Source organism: Anolis sagrei, chromosome 8, assembly GCF_037176765.1.
Source record: "Anolis sagrei isolate rAnoSag1 chromosome 8, rAnoSag1.mat, whole genome shotgun sequence".
In the NCBI taxonomy this organism is placed as follows: Eukaryota; Metazoa; Chordata; class Lepidosauria; order Squamata; family Dactyloidae; genus Anolis; species Anolis sagrei.
The window spans coordinates 25,853,801-25,878,830 of NC_090028.1; the positions used below are offsets into that span (position 1 = coordinate 25,853,801).

Below are 25,030 nucleotides of genomic sequence, written 5' to 3' on the forward strand. Positions count from 1 at the left end.
TGAACACTGGTGGAGTTTGGGGAAAATAGACCTTGACATTTGGGAGTTGTAGTTGCTGGTATTTATAGTTCACCTACAATCAAAGAGCATTCTGAACCCCAACAACGAGAGAATTGGGCCATACTTCCCACACAGAACCCCCCTGCTTTGAAAGGACTTGACAGTGCGAGCCTCTTTCCAGTCTCGCACACTCTCCCTCACCTGTACATGCACACCTCGTTGCCATGTACCAAGCACGCCTACTCTCCCCTCCCCACATGGAGTCTGAGCAACAGCCCTCCCCTTGGCTGAGAGGCCAGCCAATCACAGTGGAGGAGGGCTTTTCGTGGGAGGATTCCCTGTCTGTTTCCAAAAAGGAAGAGAAGGACAGGCGGAGAGATCTTTATCCTTCTCTGCCCAAGGGGTTCCTAAGACCATCAGATATATATGTTTTCTGATTGTCTTTGGTGACCCCTCTGAAAACCCCTCTTGACCCCTTAGGGGTCCTGATCTCCAGGTTGAGAAACACTGATGTAAGGCTTTACAAAAGGTCCCTTTTGTTTGTGTTTTACAATAACAGACCCCCATAAAAGGAATGCACAAGTAAGCAGGACGGATTTCCAGGTATTGCAAAGTATGTGCTGACCCAAGCTTCATTTCCCTACTTTTGGGATCTCTGAGTTATTGAAGCTTTGGACCAATGATTGGTCTATAAAGAGACCTTTTGCTGTGCAACGTGTCCTCTCCCTTTTTTTTAGGAATGCCTCTGCATTATGAGTCTCTGTATTCAGTGACTTCCCCGGAGGCAGAACAAACCATGACAGACTTTGTTTAAACAGCCCCCCCCCCCAAGTTTGGTTGGTGAGGTTGGATTTGAAACCAGTAAATCACCCCCGTCTCCATGTCTGTGCATTCAAAGGGGGTCTTTGTAGAGCAAGGGCTGGGGACCTAAACCCCAACATAAATGTCTTCTGTAGCTTTGAGAAAGCCACAAGTTTGCAGCAGAACTGAGTTGAAGGTTTTTTTAAAAAAAAAATCAGGGAGAAAAACATACTTAGAATGTTTAAGCAGTTTGAATAAATGCTGGTCTTTTTTGGCTGTTCAGTTTTGCAGAATTGACCACAGCTTCATAAATCTTACAAGTCTGTGAGTCACCTTGGGCGGACGTCTGGCATGTTTTAACATGGCTTCCGACTGTAAAGGACACCATCATCACCACCACAGAAGGCATTATTATTAGAGTGTCTGGCTTGTCGTCCTGGTGCTCCAGACTCTAGTAATCCAAAGAGAAGTTTCTAGGTGTGGAATTAAGGATTCCATGGAGATGTAAATGTGGGGTTTTAGAGATGTTTGCCATTCACCTTTAAAAGGGTCTTTCCATTGAAGTTGTCTCCTTTGCTTTTTGCTGCTACAGTCAGCCCTCCACATTCACACAGGTTAGGGGCACAGGATCCCTGTGAAAGTGGAAAAATGCAAATTTTAAATGGCTATCATGAGATAACAATTTTTTAGGATTTTCTAGGCTCTCTAGTGTCACACCAGAGAGCTTAGATCTTCTTAAAGAGAATATTTTCATCACATCCGCAAAAGTCAACCTAAAAATGTGGAGAGCCAACTGTATTATATTTGCTTTGCTTTTCCCTCTGTGGGACTTTTTATTTCTGGGCGAAAAGTGGAGTGAGAATAGGTGTCCATATTTGGGTTCCGGATTAAAAACTGGAGATGGTTTTGTACCTTCGATGCCTGTGCAGAGGAGGGAATATAAACAGGTATCACTTGCCATTCAACAAACTCACAAGCAGCAAACTTGGCTTTCTCTAGAAGCCCACTGGAAGTGGTAGGGCTGAATGGCATTCTCTGGTACTATATCTGTCTATCATTTATCCATCCAGCATCTATCTATCTCTGCACCATCTGGTGATACATATATTTAGAAGGATGCCACAAATCTGCAAATTCATTCCTATTTGTAGGACAAGTGACAAAGTGATCTGCCTAACATAGAATCCTAGAATCCTTGAGTTGGAAGGATTTAGCTGGGCTTTAGCACAGCTGGTAAATCATCAGCAGTGATAAGGTCTACCAACCGAAAGGTTGCCAGTTTGAAGCCCTGGGTCGGTGCGAGCTACTGACTGTCAGCCCAGCTCACTGTTTACCTAAGTAGTTCAAAAATAGCTTAGAGCCGAAAGTGGAGAAATTAGGCACCGCTAAACAAGCAGGGGAGGTATTTTACGACACCATAAAAGAAAAAGATCAGAAAATGCCCGACGACCAAAAGGAAGAAGTCCTGATGGCTCTTTGTCATAGAGGATGGGGCAACAGCACCCACTTGTGGCTGAATTCGAGCACAACCTCCAAGGCGCCCCCCCCAAAAAAACCTGGACATTGACACAACATACCTCCTTTCTGTTCTGTCTTGTCTCTGTCCTGTCTGTCCAGAATGGCATTGAATGTTTGCCGTGTATGTGTACTGTGATCCGCCCTGAGTCCCCTTGGGGAGATAGGGCAGAATATTAATAATATTAATAATAATAATAATAATAATAATAATAATAATAACTAGCTGTCCCCTGCTATGCGTTGCTGTGGCCCAGTCTGTGTATATGTGTTTTGTGTGTGTATATGTGTGTTTGCATATGTGTGTGCGTGCGTGTGTAGTTTTGCATATGCGTTGTAATGTAATTTTTGTTTTTTGACTTTTTAAGTCTCTTCTGCTGTGTTTTCCAATGTTTTTATGAGTGATGGTCACTTGTTGGCCTGATAGGTGTATTGTGTCCAAATTTGGTGTCAATTGGTTCAGTGGTTTTTGAGTTATGTTAATCCCACAAATGAACATTACAGTTTTATTTATATAGATTGAAGAGACCTTATGGGCCATCCAGTCCAACCCCATTCTGCCAAGAAACAGGAAAATCGCATTCAAAGCACCCCTGAAAAATGGCCATTCATCCTCTGTTTAAAAGCCTCCAAAGAAGGAGCCTCCACCATGCTCTGAGGCAGAGAGTTCCACTGATGAACAGCTCTCTCTCTCTGTCTCTCCCAGTCAGGAAGTTCTTCCTCATGTTCAGGTGGAATCTCCTTTCTTTCCTTTAGTTTGAAGCCATTGTTCCATCGCATCCTAGTCTCCAGGGCAGCAGAAAACAACATTTCCCCTTCCTCTTTATGACTTCCTAGTTAATCTTTGACATGATAAACAGTTGACATGATAAACACCCTTTGGTGCATTATTGTCATAAGAGAAGACAGAACCCGTTTCAAGCCCAGTCCTTGAAATCTCCCAACTGCTTTATCCAGTTCTATAAATAGGCTTCTATTCTGCAAGAATCGACTGTTTGCCCTGCATGAGTTTTTCCATCATATCTTTGAAGGCTTTACCTTGCGGGAGGTGAAATGTCATTTCCTCCCGCCCACCTTTCTTTACTTTTCCTGCCAGACTGTTAAAATCTTTTCAATGAAGCTGCCATTTGGAGAGCGCAAAAAGCCCTCTTCTTGTTTTATTGGCCGTCTTCTGGAGGAGAGACGGATTATGGGCCAAAAAAGCCACAACCGAAGGGCTGTGAGTCACACATTACGCTTTTCCATGTTAAAACTCGCCTCTGGCAGAAGCTTGTTTGCCAAATACAGACGGGTCTTTCCTCCCCTCCAAACAGAGGCCAATGTTATGACTGCCTGAAAAAAACAAAAACACCCTGAACCTCTTGCTTTATTAATAACTTAAGTGACTCTTCAGGTTTATTGTCTTCAAAATATGCCTGTTATTTTTATGTTCCCACACTATTGGGATGGCATTGCGGCTAATTCTGAATGTCTGTGATCTGCAATCCCAGAAGAGAGATTCTTTTGGAATCAGATGTTATGTCCTTCTTTCTCTCCTTCTTCTGTTCATATAGGCATTGAATGTTTGCCAGTTATCATGTTGGAAGCCACCCTGAGTCCCTTTGGGAAGGTACAGCGGGTTACAAATAACTTGTATTACTATTATTATTATTCTTGTTGTATTGTCGAAGGCTTTCATAGCCAGTATCATGGGGTTGTTGTGAGTTTTCTGGGCTGTATGGCCATGTTCCAGAAGTATTCTCCCCTGACGTTTCGCCTGCATCTATGGCAGACATCCTCAGAAGTTGTGAGGTCTGTTGGAAACTAGGAAAATTGGGTTTATTTATCTGTGGAATGTCCAGAGTGGTAGAAAGAACTCTTGACTGTTTGAGGTAGGTGTGAATACTGCAGTTGGCTACTTTGATTAGCATTTAATGGCCTAGCAGTTTCAAGGTCTGGCTGGTTACTGTCTGTTGGGAGGTGATTTAGCTGGCTCTGATTGTTGTTCTTATTTGGATATTGACAGAAAGAAAAATCTCAGGTTAATAGATTTTTTTGGGAAAGCTTTCTCTTAATCTTGAATACTGAAACATGCTCTGAAAGCAGATCTAAGTCTCATTTAAGGTTTCTGTGAGTCTCAATTTGGGAGAAAAGTAGGATATAAATCAAATAAGTACCCAAATAATTAAGATGTGACACCATTTGCAATTGGCCTTTAATCTAATTCTTTGATAGCAGAAGAGAGGTGATTGTTTGCTTGCTCAGATTTTAATTTATGGTTGGTTTGTGATCTGTTTAGATGTGAAGGGAAACAGTTTCATTGAGGCTGTTCCTTGCAGGAAAATATAGTATGATTGGTAGGCATTCTTTCTGTCAACCCTTAACTGTGTGAATGATTCTGTTTAATATCCAGGGAGTTTATTTTGGATTCACATTTAGAATACAAGTTACTTTGTTGTACTTTGTTTTTGTGCTGGAAAATATCAATGACTTGCAAAGATGCTGCAAAATGGGCTGCTTGTTTTTGGGCAAACTATTGTTTCCTTTAAACATTGCAATGAAGAAAAATCTTGTTGGAAACATGTGTAACGAATGAAGAAAATAATTATCTACCTCAGGGGTCCTCAAACTTTTTAAACAAAGGGCCAGATTATAATTTGAATAAAACATAAATGAATTCCTATGTACACTGCACATATCTTATTTGTAGTGCAAAAACCATTTAAAAACAATACAATGATTAAAATGAAGAACATTTTTAAATATATATAAATTTATTAGTATTTCAATAGGAAGTGTGGGCCTGCTTTTGGCTGATGTTGTGTGCTTTCAAGTAATTTCAGACTTAGGTTGACCCTGAGCGAGGGCCGGGTAAATGACCTTGGAGGGCCACATCCGACCCCCGGACCTTAGTTTGAGGACCTATGATCTACCTCATATGGGAGCGGCATCCAAGTAACTGCCACAAAAGAACCAAAGAGAAGATGGGAACCCAGACCTATTGCCTCTTCTGTGGGGACATTGAACTATGATAGAACATTACACCTGAACCACCTTGTTGAGGATCCAGTTGCCTTTCCATAGAGCATGTGTTTTATTTGTTTGAGCATGTAAGTGTTAACTGAAAAATACAAGGTACAAAGCTGATTGGTTGGGCCACCATGCCCAGAGGCTAGCTGAGCCTGAGAGTTTTGGCAACAGTTACATGTTTTACGTTTTCTGTGCAGGAGCTTGCCAAGACAGTTTTGTAGTTTTTGCTTCTGGGCTGCTGGAAGACAGTCCTTCACATTAACATCTAAGGACCATTCGAATTTCTCTCAAAGACATTGTATGAGTCAGTACAACTGTTCTCATGACTATATATATGTAGCTCTGCATAACAAAGAGTAAACATCTTATTCTTTACTGATCATCTGCATGGCATATTGTTTCTCAGTGTGTGGATTAGTAAAGATGTGAACTACACGTGATTTTCATTCCACCACATTATTGAAGACACATCAGTGAGAGACCCTGTGCTGGAAATATTATCTCTGTACTCACAGCCTTCTCTCACCTGTAGAAAAATAACAGAAAAGTACAGACACCTGCAGCAAAGTACAGTGGCCAAGCACACCTTCTGCATCTCACTAGCTCCTGCTGCCTCTCTCCTTTTGAATAGTGTATTCATGCGCTCGATGTGAAGAGCCATTTCAATGGCAAGGTTTTTTCCTCCAGGTTTCTTAATGAATCCAGCACATGCCGTATCAATGGCCACATTTAGAAGTTCATCTCTTCACGGGGCTTCGACATATAACGGCTTGAATCTTGGCACTTCTTCGTTGTACAGATGAAGCTGTGAGCGCATGCATCATGCACGTAGCTCCAGTCAGTTTGAAGTGCCTTTTTTGCCAGGATATTTTATTGAGCTGGAAGAAGATACGTGTGGCCTAATTCAGTGTCGCTTTGGGAAGGGAACGCGAAAGTTGTTTTTTGGGGAAGGGGGGATACAAGGGGCACTGAGCAGAGAGTCCTATCCTCCGCAGTGCTGAAGAACCAGAACCCTTTGCGTTCGTTAAATTAATTACTAATGGCTTATATCAGGGCATTTCTTCTCCTTTCATTTTTAAGTTGTTTTAAGTTAATTAAATGCCATCAGGCACACTTTAAAACCGTCTACAAAAAAATGAATTAGTTCTTTCTTTTTTTTAAGGAGGACTTTCCCATTTTATATCAATTTTCATTTTTAAAAGGTTTTCTCTATTCAAAGGAAACTCCAGAATGAGCAAAAGCCCGAGGTGTCCATAAACGGAAGCTTAATTTTATTGCATTTATCTCTATGGCTGCAATTAATTATTCAGAGTGTTCATTAAAATCACAGTCTTGGTAAGTGACACTTTTTAAAACAGGCATTCCGAGTTTATTGAAATGGAAGGATGTGGGCGATAAAAGAATCGGACATCCAGAAGAAGGGCCGTAAAGCGTCTGATGGGAGGTTTGGGGGAATTTCAGGCACCTAAAAGGGTTTTGGAAAGACATGAAGCAGTCCAGATTAGGATGCTCTCCATTGTGGGTCCCTTTGCGCCATTTGAATTGGAGCGGGGCGTTTGATACGCATACAAACAGATGCAGAAGCAGAGCTGACCTTTAGCAGAAGTGCCTACAGAATGCAGAAACATCGTTTTAAGAGAGCAAGCTGTGGATTACTTGACAGCACAGGTTGCATGTTCTTTATCTGATATTTCCCGAAGCTAAAATTATCAAAAGAGTCCAGCTGGTTCAAAATCAAGGCCTATCTTGTCTGACATCCTGTTCGCACAGTGACCAACCAGTTGCCTGCAGGAAATGTACCAGCAAGACATGAGTTCAACAACAGTCTCTCTCTTACATTCTCCTGTAATTGAGAGAGAGAGAGAGAGAGAGAGATGCCATCCCTGGAATCGCATGTGATATATCCTACACCAATGTCCTCAGCCTCCATGAATGACTCTACAGACAGCCCTTCGCATTCTCTTGGGTTAAAGGCACAGGACACTTGTGAAAAAAGAAAAACACAAATAAAAAATAGCTTTTGTTTACAACCTGAGAGAACACCTCTAATTGCTAGGACTTCCAGCACATCTTTATGATCAACTTCTATAGAATCACACTGTAGATTCCTTGAGAAGTGTTCTCTTTAGAGATCGTTAGGTCTTCTTCCAGCATGACTGGAGGGCGTTGACCATTGAGTCACCCCATCAAGGCATACTGGAGGACCTAGAGATTCCTGTAAATGACATCAAATCCGTGAATCCACCAATGTCAAAACTGCAAATGTTGAGGGATGGCTCTACATCCCTTTTTAAACCTTCCAGGTTATCAGCCATCACTTTGCCTTGAGACCATGTATTACAAGATTAATTCCGCATTGTGTGAACAAACATAGTATTTATTGCATTGTCGAAGGCTTTCGTGGCCAAAATCACTAGTTGGTTGTGGGTTTTCCGGGCTGTATGGCCATGTTCCAGAAGCATTCTCTCCTGACGTTTTGCTTGCATCTATGTCAGGCACCCTCAGAGGTTGCGAGGTCTCATCACAATCTCTGAGGATGACCTAACAACTTCTGAGGATACCTGCCGTAGATGCAGGTGAAACATCAGGAGAGAATGCTTCTGGAACATGGCCATACAGCCCAAAAAACTTACAACATAGTACTTATTCTCCTATCATTGAACATTAGCAAGGATCCTAGAATTTTGCTTGGATCTTAGTTGGAACAGGCTTCATGGGACATTGAGACCAACCCCATGCTATGCAGGAAAGTACAATTAAAACATGTCCTATAGAAGGTCATACAGTTCCTGTTTAAAGACCTCCAAAGAAGACGAACCCACCATCTTTGGAGGCAGCCCGTTTCTAGAAAGAAAAGAAATTCCTAAAACTCAGGGGATGACCCAAACATTATGAAACTTGGTGAGCTAACAGTGGTAGATGTGTCCTCCAAGTGTGGCCATTTTCATCCAAATAGTCCTAAAAATGACAGGAAGGGGAGCCCAGGAAACCCCCTAATTGCAGCCAATGGGCCAAATCTTGCCACATTTTTTGGCTACAGATTGAAAATGGCTTTTCAGACAATGGCAACTTTTGGAAGGTTTGCAAAAAACAGATCCGCTGGTCTGCTGAAATTCAGATAACAGAAATGGATCACACTTCAGTCAAATTACACAAGCCTATGATGTACTACTTATGTTATTTTTCATCCAAGCTAAAGTGTACAACTCTTACTGGTGGGAAGTTCTTCCTAATGTTTAGGTGGAATCTCTTTTCTTGCAATTTCAGTCCATTGGTTTGTCTAAATCTCTGGACAATAGAAAACAAGCTTGCATCATCTTCCACATTGCCTCTCTTAAAATATTTCCAGATGTCTACCATACCATCTTCTAACCTTCTCGACGCTCCATTCCTTAAATTGTTCTTCTTTGGTTTCCAGACCTTTCACCATCTTAGTTTCATCTGGACTTGTTCCAGATCGCCCCTCTCTTTCTAGAGAGAAAAAGAGAAAAGCTTCTCCTTATCTGCATTCTGCAAACCATACATAATTGTATACGTCTTTATCAAGTCTTGCAAATACTTATCTTCATCTTCTCCTCACTCTCCCTTTTCTGCTCATAAAACAGCCCCATAACTTGTGTTCCTTTTTTATTTTTATTGGGAGGAGAACATACATTATCTCTGTAGGAATGTGAGGCATTGTCAGATTTTGGGGCTATCCGCCTTGTTCTTCTCCTTCTGTATACTCTGAGTCGATTAGAAGGGGGAAAATCATAATTCTGCTAAAGGTCAAAGAGCATTACATAATTCCACTGGAGCAGTCAGCTCCTTGAAAGAATTACGAGTTCTTGGAATGGTACAAATATCCTAATATGATGGATTACAAGCTTTCGTGTATGATACATAAGTAAACAGCCTTGAAACCAAAAAAGAAAAAAAATGTGGAGAGGGGAGGGGACCCAACACATCTATGCCAATAATGCTTTTCATGGAAGAACAGATTAAAATTCCAAAAGTGGATTAATGAATGGTGGAAGAGCATTTCAGTTTTTTGCATTCTGTTATTTCTCTTTCTACTTTATTGTCTTTGCAGCGTTGTTCCACAGACAACAGTGATACTCAACAACGACCGCCAGAACTCCATTGTAGCCAAGATGGTCGGACAGGAAGAGCCATTGAACAGAACAACAGATTCACTGGACAATATCCTGAGCAGGTTAGTAACAACTATATGTTGGGAATCAAGAGCTGTTAGGCTCAAAAATAACCCTCTCTGGGGTGATTCCACCAAAAATATAGCAGAGTGCAGGATGCACAGTTCACAAGCAGCAGAAACTTACATGCAGTGAGCAAGGATTAGTTTCCATTCAGTAGGATGGAACAGGACTGCAGATCCACAACTCATAGGATCAAAAATAATATATTTATTAAAGATAAAAGTAATCCATTCTAGATAGGAAAGGTTCTTGGAGCTGACTAGCTTCACTGAGCTATGTTCTTTTCCTTCTAAGGAAAAGGAAAAAGGAAAAATAATAAAAGTAACTATATCTACTACATCTTGCCTTAGACAATGGCAAGATGCCTCTTCACTCTAGAGAAGACAAAAGGAGAAGAGGCCAGAAAATGGAGACAGGCCACCTTTAAAAGAGGAAGATATTTTTCCCTAAAGAGATCACATTCCTAGGTATTCAAAAGGGGAGGAGATAGTGCCATGCAAAGATGAGCAAGACAACTCCCCTTCTTAACCCCTTCTTAAAATCAACTAGCTAAAGAAAATTGGGGAGAAGTCCCTCAGTCTATCTATGAGAGCTGGAGACTTGTGCCATCAGGGATGAAACCCAACACTATTATAGTCTCTTCCTCCTATCAACACAGGTGGCATTCCTTCGAACCCAACTCAAGTCCAAATACCTGTGTTTACCGTCTTTCTCAAGGTGGTGGCAAGAAGTGATGTTATGTTGCCATTTTGCGGAGAAGTGTGGAAACTCCTTCTTGAAATGTGAACAGAAAGTGATACAACAGCACAACAAACAAAGCAATTAGGGAGAGTATGGGGTTTGCGTTAGAGGACTGAGAGATGCCTAAAACTCTTCCATTTTCTTGGTAATGGATAACTGAATCTGTGGAAAAAAATATTTGCATTGTGCCCGGAGGCAAACTGGCAGCCAGTGGAGCTGGCGCAACAGAGGAGTTGTGCGCTCCCTGAGTGCCATTCCTGTTAACAATCTGGCTGCTGTCCGTTGGACCAGTTGAAGCTTTTGAACAGTCTTCAAAGGCAGCCCCACGTAGAGAGCATTGCAGTAGTCTATAGGGTTATATAGCATGTTATATATAGCACATATATAGCATATATATACCTATATATAGGGTATATAGCATGTTGCTGTCATCATGAAGTATATAGCAAGTTCAGAGCTTGGAAAATGTAATTGTACAATTTCAGTGGCCATGCTGGATGATGGACTCTGGGAGTTGTATTCCAAAATACCTTTGCCATCCCCTGTGAAACACATCTGAACTGTGAAACACACCTACGTAAACACACCTGAAGATCAGCTTAAGTCTTTAACAGCAGGCCCAAATTGATCAAATGTTTCCCTCTTCCCAATTCATAAGTGAATGTGTTCTCTCTTCTCCCAAACTCCCCAGCGCTGTGCCTGGGAGGAGGCAAAACACAATTGTGGTGAAAGTCCCGGGGCATGACGACAGTCACAATGAAGACGGGGAGAGTGGCTCCGAAGCCAGCGACTCGGTTTCCAACAGCGGTCAGTTAGGAAGCCAAAACATCGGGAATAATGTGACTCTCATCACGCTGAATGCTGAAGGTAAGCCAAGTGTTGGGCTAAATTTGGTTTGAGGGTCGATACCACAATAATATTTGCACTTGCAGGCTGGGTGGACTCAATACCATTTTGAGGATTTCCAGAACTTTCAATTCCAAAAATATTTTATTAGAGATAAGACTTTTGAAGCTTGAAATTTATGTGCTTGCTAGGCAGTAGCATACTGTATTTTTGGTACTCCCCTCTAAAGAGAGAAGTATGTTTTCAACTGTATTTCCAAGGCTTTGTTGCCCTTAGGAAAACCTTTACTGCCCTTTGAGTTCAGACAGCGCAATTAGCTCACCAACAATTTTGGACAGTGCAGTTGCAATGCAAAAGTTTTGAGCCATTCCCTGATTTTTTAATATTAGTGACTCTTAGAGCTTTGACATGCCAATCTGGCCCAACCCCCCCCCCCCAGTTACCCCCCTCCTGAACTAAAGAGTGATAGGAATTGGACAGCTTTCTAAAAACCCACAAAATGGTCCTCTCAGCTGTGGTTTAGCGTCACCCAAGCACTGCTTTCGGCAGCAGATGGTAGTAGTAACTCAGCCTCCTAAAAGCAATTTCCTACTTCAGTGTCCAGCTTTCTTTCATTACTTCTTCTTATGGGTCCAAACACTCTTTGCATTCCTGGCCACATCCAGGACAGAATTCTTTTTGCCAAGAGACACTGGAAGTCGCACAGATCAAGAGCACTTGATTTCAATTTCAAATGTATGTGTGTATGTATGTCAGGCTTTCAGAACGGTGACCTAATTCTGCGGTTGCGCCTCGGAGTTGAAAGGCAGCCCTGTGAAAACAACTCCATCCCTTTAGGAAGCAACATAATGTACCCGCATGCTCCCTCCTGCAATTCATTATGCCCTTCGATTAATGTGGAGCCCTTTGGAAAGTAAACACTGACTTTAGTAACTCTAAACAATAATTTTTGGAAACAGGAAATTCCCATAAAATGCATTGTTTATAAGATAGCCTTGTCAGCATTTTCTCCGTTTCCAAAAAACCAACAAACCTCTCAGTTCTGCTCCTCAAATCTCAGAAAGAAAGAAAGAAAAAATAATCAGCGTTTCTGGAATGCAACCATTTGGAATATGTCTCTAATAATCCTCCCTTCTGTGAGTTGCATGTTGTGCTCATATATATTTCAAAATTGAAAATAGGTGCAACTATCAATTGAGCCACAGATGGATGGAAATGTCAGAAATATTAAAAATTAACTGGGTATTTTTGATAACAAAAGTGTGAGTCGAGCACTGAAAAAATTAGTAGGCTGAAGCCTGTTAGAGTCAGTGGGCCAAAGCTGCTGTCCTCCTGAGGAGTGTGAGGAAAACCTCTGTGTGAGAGAAGCCTCGTGTGAGAAAGCTCCAGTGTGAAGGTTACTGTGTGTAAAGCTACTATTTCCCCTGCTTTTAAAGAGTTGCTCTCTATTTACTGTCTTGATTTTCGAGTTTTTTTAAATTCTGGGAGCCAGATTTTGTTCATTTTCATGGTTTCTTCCTTTCGTTGAAATTGTCCACATGCTTCAAAAAAAAAAACAACAACTCTAAAATCAGAACAGTAAATAAAGAGCAATACTCAAAAACAGGGGAATTCCAGACAAGAACCAATCAGGGCCAGCTAACACCTCCCAACAAAGGATTCCCCCAGGCAACAAGTAACCAGGCTTTGAAGCTACAAGGCCATTACATGCTAATCAAGGTGGCCAATTGCAACATTCACACTTGGCTCCAATAGACAAGAGTTCTTTCTCCCACCCTGGACATTCCACAGATGTATAAACCTCACTTGCCTAGTTTCCAACAGACCTCACAACCTCTGATGTTGTGCCATATATGTGGGTGAAACATCAGGAGAGAATGCTTCTGGAATATGGCCATACAGCCTGGAAAACTCAGAGCAACCCAGTGATTCTGGCCATGAAAGCCTTCAACAACACACGGCGAAACTGTTTCTAGGGACATCTTCTTGGTTTGCTTGTCAAATAATTGTAAGCCCTAGCTTTGTAGAGTTGGAAGAAACCACAAAAGCCATTCAGTCCAGCCCCATCCAGCTATGGAGAATAATACGATCAAAACCCTCTGAACAGATGACCATCCAACTTTGTTTAAAGACTTCCAGAGAAGGAGATTTAATTGGACTCTTGGACATCATATTCGACTGTTAAAAAGCTCTTACCACCAGGAAGTTCTTCCTAACGTTTAGGTCGGATTGCTTTTCTGACATTTGAACCAATTGCTCTGTTGTGTCCCAGTCTCTAGAGCAGCAGACGACAAACTTGCCCATTCCTCCTCAATAGGACACCCATTCTCATATTTAAACATCCCTGTCCTGTCCCCTCTCAGCCTTCTCTTCTCCAAAGTAAACATACGCAGCTCCCTAAGCCACTCCTCATAAGGCTTGACTCCCTAAATGTGTGCTTTGTGCTTTTTATTTGCATCCTTCATTTTGATCTCAAGCAGGGTTAGGCAATGCATTTGTCCAAAGTGCATGGTGTTAACATTGTCATCACGTACCCTGAGGTATTTTAATGCTCCAAGCAGAACTGTTTATCTCTTAGAGAGTAGGAGACTTTCTCACAGCGTCATCACTTTGTCTTCTTGTAGCATTTGCGTGAAGCCAAGGTGTAAATTTGTGTATATTCGAAGGCTATAAAACTCCAGCAGCTCCATTGAGATGTCTTTTTTTTATTTTTTGCTCAAAGCTGAATCCAATTTTTTAAATTTTCTCCCTTTCTCTTCAGTAAAGAGGCAGAACTTTCAAAGTTAAACTCCTTTGTTTTCATTTAATTTGTGGAGTGCTTTTTATAAAACCTCAGAAATGATGATTTTTTATTAGAAATAATTCTGTTTTTTGTGCACACATCTTGAAATTGCATCCTTTGCAGAAAAGTTGAGATATGAATGGGGTCTTCCCGCTCCCCGTGAGAACCGAAACATTTTGTGTGTTGCGGTCAAATTTTCTAACTAGCAGGCAACTTTTAAAATGTTCTCCCACCAATATAAATATCAGAGAAGGCAATAATTTTGAGTAATCCTCTTGACTGTTTATTTAAGTGAAGCCGTTTCTAATGGGGTAAGAAGAGGTTGTCGCAGTCTGACCTTTTCAACACCATTCTTTGGCAGCAGACCTTCAATGCAGACAGATGTTGGCCTTTTTATAGGATCCTTGTATATATAAAGACTGGTGAAAACTGCCTTTTGGGAGACCCATCCAGTAAAACCTCTTGCCGAGATTTATGGAGGCTTGGGGAATGAGGATTTGTAGCACGAATTACCCTCTGGCCATTGCCTCAGTCCCACCCTTGCGCTTCCGGCTTCGGAGGACAAGAAGTGGCTTTGCTCTACTGGGGAAGAGAAGGGAAATATAGTAGTTCCCTGTCAAATTGCTTTTTAACATTTATACTATGCTTTATGGTGCTTGTTGCAAGAGGTTTCTCAAGGAGGAGTGGCTAGATCAGTGGTTCTCAACCCTAATGCTGCAACTTCCTGAGGTTGTGGTGACCCCCAAACATCAAATTATGTTCGGAGCTACTTCATAATTGTAATCTTGCTCCTGTTATGAGTTGTCGTGTAAATATCTGATATGCAGGATGTATTTTCATTCAACTTTTATCAACTTATATCCCCACACCAAAAAAGGGAAATGCTAAAGACTGCTCAAACTTTTGTACAGTGGCACTTATTTTACATGCCGGTAAGGTAATGCTCAAGATCCTGCAAGGAAGACTCTGCAATACATGGAGAGAGAGTTGCCAAATTTACAAGCTGGCTTTTGAAACTGCAGAGGAATGAGAAACCAAATGGCCAATATCCACTGGATAATGGAGAAAGGCAGGGAGTTTCAGAAAAACATCTATTTCTGTTTAATTGACTATTCTAAAGCCTTGGACTGTGTGGATCATCATAAATTGTGGCAAGTTCTTGGTGGGACAGGGACACCAAATCACCTTGTCTGTCTCCTGAAGAATCTGTATAAGGACCAAGTAGCAACAGTAAGAACTGACCATGGAACAACAGACTGGTTGAAGATTGGGAAACACGTATGGCAGGGTTGTATACTCTCACCCAACCTATTCAACTTGTATGCAGAACACATCATGCAATGTGCAGGGCTTGATGAATCCAAGGCTGGGATGAAAATTGCTGGAAGAAACATTAACCTTAGATATGCAGATGATACCACTTTGATGGCCGAAAGCGAGGAGGAGTTGAGGAGTCTTCTAACCAAGGTGAAAGAAGAAAGGGCAAAAGCTGGGTTGCAGCTAAACATAAAAAACCAAGATGATGGCAACCAGACTGATTGATAACTGGCAAATAGAGGGAGAAAACGTGGAGGCAGTGACAGACTTTGTATTTCTAAGTGCAAAGATTACAGCAGACGCAGAGTGCAGCCAGGAAATCAAAAGACATATTGTCGAAGGCTTTCATGGCCAGAATCACTAGGTTGTTGTAGGTTTTTTCGGGTTATATGGCTAAGGTCTAGAGGCATTCTCTCCTGATGTTTCGCCTGCATCTATGGCAAGCATCCTCAGAGGTAGTGAGGTCTGTTGGAACTAGGAAAAAGGGTTTATATATCTGTGGAATGACAAGGGTGGGACAAAGGACTCTTGTCTGCTGGAGCTAGGTGTGAATGTTTAAACTGACCACCTTGATTAGCATATAATGGCCTGATAGTGCCTGGAGCAAACTTTTGTTGAGAGGTGATTATATGTCCTTGTTTGTTTCCTCTCTGTTGTTGTAATGTTGTAATTTTAGAATTTTTTTAATACTGGTAGCCAGATTTTGTTCATTTTCACAGTTTCCTTCTTTCTGTTGAAATTGTCCACATACTTATGGATTTCAATGGCTTTTCTGTGTAATCTGACATGGTGGTTGTGAGAGTATTCCAGCATTTCTGTGTTCTCAAATAAAATGCTGTGTCCAGGTTGGTATTTTATTTTACTTATTTATTTTATTTGTTGTTAATGTTGTTGTTTCCGCTTTGTGTTGTTTGCTCTGTCTCTGAAGCTCTTGAATGATGTTTTTGTAGCTTTCCATGACTGTGCTGGTTGTTTCAGCTGATGTCAGAGAGGAGTGAAGGTTCAAAAGCTGTGGCCAGTGGATCAGTTATTTTTTGGTTCAGGTGCGGGGTCCACTTGGCTCGGTTATAAGATCTTTCTGTGCTGGTTGTTTCAGCTGATGTCAGAGAGGAGTGAAGGTTCAAAAGCTGTGGCCAGTGGATCAGTTATTTTTTGGTTCAGGTGCGGGGTCCACTTGGCTCGGTTATAAGATCTTTCTGTTGGCAGTAGTAGAGGCTGGTAGTGTGCTTCCCTTCCCAGGGCACTTGCACCCCACTTTGTGCTGGTCAGTGACCATAATAAAGTTTTGTATTGTATTGAATTGTGATCCAAGACATGTGACATTTCCAAATTCTGAACTGTCCTTTGTTTCCTTCCTAAAACAACATCTTGCAGGGCTTTCTGATGTCATTTTGACTCAATACCCTTCATCCCCAACGCATTCATATATTGCAAACATGGTGCAGTGATTTCAATACTGGACCAGGACTCTGGAGAACAAAGATCAAAGTTCTGCTGAGTCATGTAAACCATTGGGCGATCCTGACCAAGTTACACTCTCTCGGCCTCAGAAGAAGGCAGAAGCAACCCACTTCTGAGTAAACCAATCTTCCTTCCTTCCTTCCTTCCTTCCTTCCTTTTTGGAGAAATATTGTATGAGTGCCTTTCAGTACTGTAGAGGGAGCTCTGTGTCAACTGAACCGACATCTTTCTCATTTGTGTGCAATGCCCATTGCGTGGGGGCGAGAGCTGTAGTATTTTACCGATAAGTAGGTCACTTTCTTCACCTCTTCCAGACCCGTGAAATGATGTCAGTATATTAATGTTTTCCGACCAGCCCCGTCAACCTTCAGGTCCTGCTGCTTTGACCGCAGGATTTCCTCAGGCACGGGGCAGCTCGGTGCCTTAACATAACATTATATAATTTCTGTGTGCTTCCATTTGTAGCCTCCACTTCCTTCCTAATTCATTCTTAATTTTATTTATTTAATACATTTGTATCCTGCCGCTTCAAGGAAAATGTTGGATGTGGTTTTTCCAAATTGCATGCCGTCGTCCCTCCCCCTGCTTAGAAGGAAATTCTGTTGCCTTCAGTCTGATTTCGAAGTAAATGGGTTTTTGGTGTGTAATGTTAGAAAATAAAAGTGTTTTTATTTTAATTACTAGCTTGGGGTTCCGGCAGTGCCTGGGTTATTTGCGAAAGGCATTGTTTGTTTTTCAGAGTCTGGTAATATCAGTTTGGTAATGTGTAACGGTAGGCGCAGTGGGTTAAACCGCTGAGCTGCTAAAGTTGTTGACCGAAAGTTTGCAGGATCGTATCTGGGGAGCGGCATGAGCGTCCACCCAGCTTCTGTCAACCTAGCAGTTCGAAAACATGCAAATTTGAGTAGATCAATAGATACTGCTCTGGCGGGAAGGTAATGGCACTCCATGCAGTCATGCCAGTCACATGACTTTGGAGGTGTCTACGGACAATGCTGGCCCTTTGGCTTAGAAATGAAGATGAGCACCAACCCCCAGAGTCGGACACGACTGGACTTAATATCAGAGGAAAATCTTTACCCCTTTAACCTAATGTGTAACGGTATTTATTAGAAAAAAGCCAGTCTTTCCTTTTATTTTTATGAAAATGCATAAGGATATGGGTGAACTACAATTCCCAGAATCGTGGGTCAATCCTTCCCAAAGCCTGCCATTATTCAAAGTTGGCCACGTTGGGTCTGTGTGCCAAGTGTGGTCCAGATCCGGTATCAGCTGGGTTCAGTGTTCTCTAGATAAGGGTGAACTCAAACTTCCAGATTCCCAGGACAATCACGCCCAAACCCTGCCAGTATGCACAGTTGGCCACGTTGGGTCTGTGTGCCAAGTTTGGTCCAGATCCGTTATTGGCTGGGTTCACAGTGCTCTCTGGTTGTAGGTGAACTACAACTCCTATAAATCAAGGTCAATTTCCCCAAACCTGGTCATGGGGGTTCAGTATGCAAAATGTGGTCCAGGTCCATTATCGAGGGGGGTCAGAGTGCTCTTCTTTGATGCAGGGTGAACTACAACTTCCATTATGTTGATTCAGTCCCTCAAACCCCTCTAGTCTGTTCAGTTGCAGATCAAGTCCTCTGTGTCATAGGAAAGGGTAGGACAGGGTTAAGGGAGAGACAGTGGGCGGGGTCATGCAAATACCACATAAGAACCTTGGGATGCCTGCCTGTGGTGGAGGAAACACGTCAAATCTAGGATGAAATTCTCCCCAAATGAAAGCATTCCTTGGGTGGTGGGCAGTAGAGTTTTTGGGGAGGACATTGGCAGTGTTTGGGCTACATGTCCATGGCTCTTGCTCTAACCTGCAATGTCAGTGGAGGGAGTGCCTTTGGAGGCTTATTGGCACATGGAACTATAGCCTGTTTGTGGAGACAGGAGGCTGTCTGTGTAAGTAGACACCTCTGCCACATGCACCCATACACATTTTGCACTTTTATTATGAGTATAGATAATTGGCATATATATATATATATATATATATATATATATATATATATATATATATGAATTGTTGTTGTTGTGTGCTTTCAAGTCGTTTCAGACTTAGGTTGACCCTGAGCGAGGGCCGGGTAAATGACCTTGGAGGGCCATATTTGGCCCTCGGGCCTTAGCAACCCCTGGTATAAAGGCTATCGCTTGCTTTGGGGTCTTTCCAACAAGAATGTGTCTTGGTACTTTTTCTGACATAATGGATAATTGAAGGAAGATGTTGACTCTAAGCTGGAATGTGTCCAGAGGAGGGCAGCTAAAATGATCAAGGGTCTGGAGAACAAGCCCTACGAGGAGTGGCTTCAAGTGTTGGACATGCAGAAGAGAAGGCTGAGAGGAGACATAATGGCCATGAATAAATTTGTGAGGGGAAGTCATAGGGAGGAGGGAGCAGGCTTGTTTTCTGCTGCCCTGGAGACTAGGATGCAATGGAGCAATGGCTTCAAACTACAGGAAAGGAGATTCCACCTGAACATTAGGAAGGACTTCCTGACTGTGAGAGAGAGCTGTTCAGCAGTGGAACTCTCTGCCTCTGAGTGTGGTGGAGGCTCCTTCTTTGGAGGCTTTGAAGCCGAGGCTGGATGGTCATAATAATAATAATAATAATAATCATCATCATCATCATCATCATCATCTTTATTTATACACCAACACCATCTCCCCAACTGGGACTCTAGTCCAGTCTAGAGGTAACTAAGGCTTGGACCACCATAGTCAAGTCAAACTTCACGAGGTATGGTTGCAGTTGGAGCACAAGTTTTAATTGTGCGAAGGTTCTTCCGGCCACCGCCGACACCTGTGCTTCAAGTGTCAGCGCTGAGTCCAGGAGAACCCCCAACTGCGGACCTGTGACTTCCGGGGGAGTGCAACCCTGTCCAGCACAGGTTGCCACCCATTACCCCAACCAGACAGGCGACTGACCTGGAGGACTCCTGTCTTGTCAAGATTGATCCTCAGTTTGTTCCTCCTCATCCAGTTCATCACAGCAGCCAGGCACTGGTCCAGTATCCTTGGGGCTTCCTTGGAGTCTGGTGGAAATGAGTAGGGGAGTTGGGTGTCATCTGCATAGAGATGGCAGGAGTGCTTTGAATGCAATTTTCCTGCTTCTTGCAGAATGGGGTTGGGCTGGATGACCCACCAGGTCTCTTCCAGCTCTAGGATTCTATCGTAAGAGATATTATGATGCATTTTAAAGAACACAGGCTTTAGCCAGGTGAGATCACCTCACGGGAGTATGTAGGCCAAAGTGGAAGACCACAGTTCAGAGAAATGGTACCTGTGCTAGTATTTCTATGGTGGAAAACCAAACAATTGCACATCCGCATCCTCTGAAGTGCTTTCAAGAAAGTGACACCAGTAATGGTTAGAACAACTTTCAAATTAACTATTAAGTGTTCTTTAAGAGCCACCTTTTTTATTCCTTCGAAGGAAAGGTCTTTGAAAACTGACAGATATTTCTTAACCGTTTCCATGTGCGGCAAAGGGCTCCCATCTGCTTTCGCCGTTCCTTGGAAACTTGCTTTTTCTTTGCTTATACAGGCATTTTTATTTTAGTGTAAATGTTTGTTTTTTAGGCAAATAATTCTTACAAGTTATAGCAGAACCTGTCAAATATTTCAGCAGAGTGTTCTGTCATCCCAAGGTTTATCAGCGCAGATAGAGGCTCGGCTTCTCGGAGGTTTTGGTGGATCACAACAGAATAAACAGTCAGGATTTTTGCAGCGAGATAACATTTTTCAATACTCTAGAGAAACCAAAGTTCAAGCTGGAGCATGGGGATATTTTTTTACTGTTGGCCACAATTAATATGAATAGGCATATGTATGTGTATTGGGATAGATGCATATGCTGATGCATATGTTGCAGAAATTTGGAACAGGAAATGGTAGCTAAGGAGCCTCTTTATCCATGTGTCCTTTTCGTTGCAAACTCATTGGTTTGTGAGAGTGTCAGGAATCCAGATGAGGACTTCACAAAAGTATGCACATGAATTAGACTACATTAACAGGCCCTTTTGGACTTATTTGTGTGTATCCGACTATCAGAATAGGAATTCGAGAAATACAAACTCCAAAGAAGACAGGAGCAGACCTAAGAAAAGTTTCATGTGGTTTGGAAGTTATACATATTACAGAATTTAGAAACTAAACCATGGCAGTCATTTATTTATTGCCTTTCATAAATAACCTAGGAACCATGGTGGCGCAATGGGTTAAACCCTTTTGCTGGCTGAACTGCTGACCTGAAGGTCAGCGGTTTGAATCTGCAAGACGAGGTGAGCCAGCTCCAGCTTCCCATGTGGGGACACGAGGGAAGCCTCCCACAGGGTGCTAACACATCTGGGCAACGTCCCCTGGGCAACGTCCTTGCAGATGGCCAATTCTCTCACACCAGAAGTGACTTGTGGGTTCTCAAGTCGTGGGGTGAGCTTCTGTCTGTCAGCTTCAGCTTCCCATGCGTGGATGTGAGAGAAACCTCCCACAAGGATGGTAGCACATCTGGGCAATGTCCCCTGGGCAACGTCCTTGCTGACGGCCAATTCTCTCACACCAGAAGTGACTTGCAGTTTCTCAAGTTGCAGGGTGAACTTCTGTCTGTCAGCTCCCGCTTCCCATGCGGGGACATGAGAGAAACCTCCCACAAGGATGGTAGCACATCTGGGCAACGTCCCCTGGGCAACATCCTTGCAGATGGCCAATTCTCTTAAACCAGAAGCAACTTGCGGTTTCTCAAGTCGTGGAGTGAGCTCCTGTCTGTCAACTCCAGCTTCCCATGTGGGGACATGAGAGGAGCCTCCCACATGGATGGTAACAGACAGCAGACAACTAATTTTCTCACACCAGAAGCGACTTTCAGGTTCTCAACTCACTTTTTATGCAAAATAAATAAATAAAAGAACCTGCTGCTTTACTCTTTATGTTAGTCATTACTTTTCCGTTAATGTTCCTTGCTTTCAGAAACTCCAGACCCTTAGATTGATGAGAGAATGGCATTCCCCTGAAGCAGAAAACGCAACCTGTTTCATCAATAAAAGTAACTTCTAGCTTGTTTAGTTTTGAAACATTAACAGACTAAAAGAGCTACAGCTTAATATTTCATCTTGGAGAGAGGCGTCATTGGTCCTATCCAGTTTTCTGAAATGTGTGGCGGTGGGGAGAGAACGGCAACGGTGCTTGTGATACTTTCCACCAATCAAATGTACCCCAGATGGGCTTCCAGAATAACTACCAGCTGGGGTACATATGGATTTTGACATATTGGCATGGTCTCTTATATGGACAAATTATTTCCAGTTACATTGAAGCGCAAGATGGCATGATAGGTTTTCCTAAGCAGCAGGTGCCCTCCTCAGATAACCCTTTGTGTCTTAATATCCAACTTCAGATTTGGAGTACCTTCTTTTTCCATTTTAGAGAATGAATAGTTTTCTCTCGTAGAGGCTGCTGCAAGCTTTCAAGTATTCATTTAGGTCTCCCTCCTATTCCTCAAAATAAGCCAAGGCAGATCGATCGAAACATTTTCAAAAAAGAAATCAGCAAAAATGTCAATAAATTAAGAAAAGTTATTAGCCTTTGTGGGGATAAACTTGGTCACCTTTGTTGAGTCCATTAAGTGGTGGCGTTGGAGCCCCAGATGGCTTCCAGACGCTACGAATGACAGAACTCACTGTTATAAAGCATACGTGTGTGAAAGTAGTATTGTGCAATTGAAAGATCCATCTGTAGGGAATCTTACTATTTGTTTGCAAAGGAAGAAAATATTCCTGTTGCAGTCACGGCCACTTTTACATTTTGCTTCCCTCTCACACAGACGGCAGAGTGGGACCAAGGTTTGTGGAAACAAGAGGAAAAAGATTTGTTTGTTGCATTCTTATCCACAGGTCATAACAAATTCTGTAATTTTGGGCATGAAAACCACATTCGACTTGTCTATGAGGACGACATATAGTCATTGTGCTGTTGCACGCTGGGCCTCTGCATAAAACTGTAGACAGAACTTCTGTGTGCCCAACAGGACGCCGGGGCTGCCTCAGATTAAAGGCTTTTGGATTTCCCCAAACAGAGTCTTTAGATTGCTTAAAGGTTCAACAAAGTTCTTTATTGGTGTAAACAAACAGGTACTTTAAAGCTTTCTTAACAGTCTATTGGCTCTTGCAATCTTGTTCACTGGGAAAAGGCACTATCTTCATAACTGTAATTAACTAATGGGGAAATCCTTAACTTCTAATCTGGGCAGTCTGTCTTTGCCTCTGTTGGCGTGGAGCCCCTACACCCGGAACCAACTGCTTCTGGCTTCCGCGAGTGACCCTTACCAAGCAGAGCTTTGTAGACTTCCAGGGGAAAAGAAGGAGTTCAGGTTTCAGTGATGGCTGGCTGAAGTCCCTCAGCAAAGGAGCTGTAAGGCTGTATGATCCTCGGCCAAGCTGTGGGCTGTATAACCCCGGCCAAGCTGAAGGCTGTATATCTCCCAGGCCAAGCCGTAGAAGACGAAGCTTTCAGGAGCTCTTCGTTTTATGTCCTGTGCGAAAGGCTTCTCTGTGTGGACTGACCCAAAAAGGCTCCTATTCCCTCCAAAAACCCAAAAGGGGTGGGACCAGGGAACCTAACTATAATTGACAGGTGGCTTGCCCTATGATTGCAGCCAAAAGAAGCCACCTATCTGCAGAGTCCCTGAAACTTAGGACTGCAACATTCAATGCAAAGCAAACAAAATTGGAGCTCCTGGTACAGCTGTACCTGCACAGTCATTATATTTGGTACAAAACTATTATATCAGCAGGGGATCTGTTCCAAGACTCCACATAGGTACCTGAAACCAAGAGTAATCACCAAAACCATATTTTATTACATATTTATTTCATTTCCTGTATATACTCGAGTATAAGCCTAGTTTTTCAGCCCTTTTTAAAGCTGGAAAACCCCCCTCAGCTTATACTTGAGTCAAAGTTATTTATTATTGTACTGGGTTATTATTATTATTATTATTATTATTATTATTACATTTATTATTTGCTCTATTATTATTATTATTATTATTTCTGACACAAAAACACAGTATGTCATAGCAAACGAGATCTATATGCTAGATTTCGTATCACAAAATCACAAGTCGAATCCTAAGCGTCTAGGACTGTGTGATGTATTTTCCAATGATGCGTGCAGATCCAAGTAAGGTGGCCTTTTGCAGTTGAAAGATCGTGATTTTGTCAATGTTTATGGTTTCCAAATGCTGGCTGAGATCTTTTGGCACGGCGAAAAGTTCCTCAGCCTTGGGGCCACCACCGAGAAGGCCCTGTCCCTCGTTCCCACCAGATGTGTCTGTGCAGGTGGCGGGACCAAGACCAGGGCCTCCCCTGATGATCTTAGTCTTCTAGGTGGTTCATAGAGTGAGATCCATTTGGACAGGTAAGCTAGGCTGGAACCATTTAGGGCAGTGGTTCTCAACCTGGGGTTCCCAGATGTTTTTGGCCTTCAACTCCCAGAAATCCTAACAGCTGGTTAACTGGCAGGGATTTCTGGGAGTTGTAGGCCAAAAACATCTAGAGACCCCAGGTTGAGAACCACTGGTTTGGGGCTTTATAGTCTAAAGATAGCACTTTGATTTGTGCTCGGTAGCGAACTGGCAGCCAGTAATGCTGACGCAACAGGGGGTTGTATGCTCGCTGTATGCCGCTCTGGTGATCAACCTGGCTGCCTCTCGTATTTGAAGCTTTTGAACAGTCTTCAAAGGCAACCCCACGCAGAGTACATTGAATAGTCTATTAGGGATGTAACTATAGTGTGGACTATCATGGCCAAGTCTGTCGTCCCAAGGTACGGACGTAGTTAGTACACAAGTTTTAATTGTGTGAATGGTTCCCTGTCCACCACCAAGACCTGGGTTTCCAAGCTCAGCGATGAGTCCAGGAGAACTCCCAAGCTGTGAACCTGTGTCTTCAGGGGGAATGTAACCCATCCAGCACAGGCTGTAACCCTATGCCCTGTTTGGTCTTGACTGTATTTTGACTGTAGTTCGGCTGTAAACATCCCATGAAATTGCACTGGAAGTAAAACTATGGACACTGAATCTATGGATAATGAGGCTGTACTGTACTTTACTGAACGGAATCAATGCTTCAGCTCTAGTTGAGATTAATTGGATTTCAAAAGAAAAGCTATCCAAGGAAAACAGTTCTTGAAAGTGTAGGTGGAAAGCTGACCCCTGATCTTCATAATGCCTCCCTTGCCAGTCAAGGGACTGCATTAGAGTCATTTTGCATGATTATTTCATGTATTAATTTGACATATAATCTGCCTCTGTCTCAGGACAATAATTTTAG

The 25,030-nt window shown here is 42.5% G+C and overlaps 1 protein-coding gene across 1 annotated transcript in view; it reads left to right on the forward strand.

The window, feature by feature from the left end:
* Positions 1-25,030, forward strand: part of BANP (BTG3 associated nuclear protein) — a 217,576-nt gene that overhangs the window by 39,758 nt on the left and 152,788 nt on the right. Inside the window, exons 5-6 of the mRNA XM_060788495.2 lie at positions 9,398-9,520; positions 10,954-11,129. Coding sequence (XP_060644478.1) covers positions 9,398-9,520; positions 10,954-11,129 — 299 coding nt within the window. The remainder of the gene's footprint in view (positions 1-9,397; positions 9,521-10,953; positions 11,130-25,030) is intronic.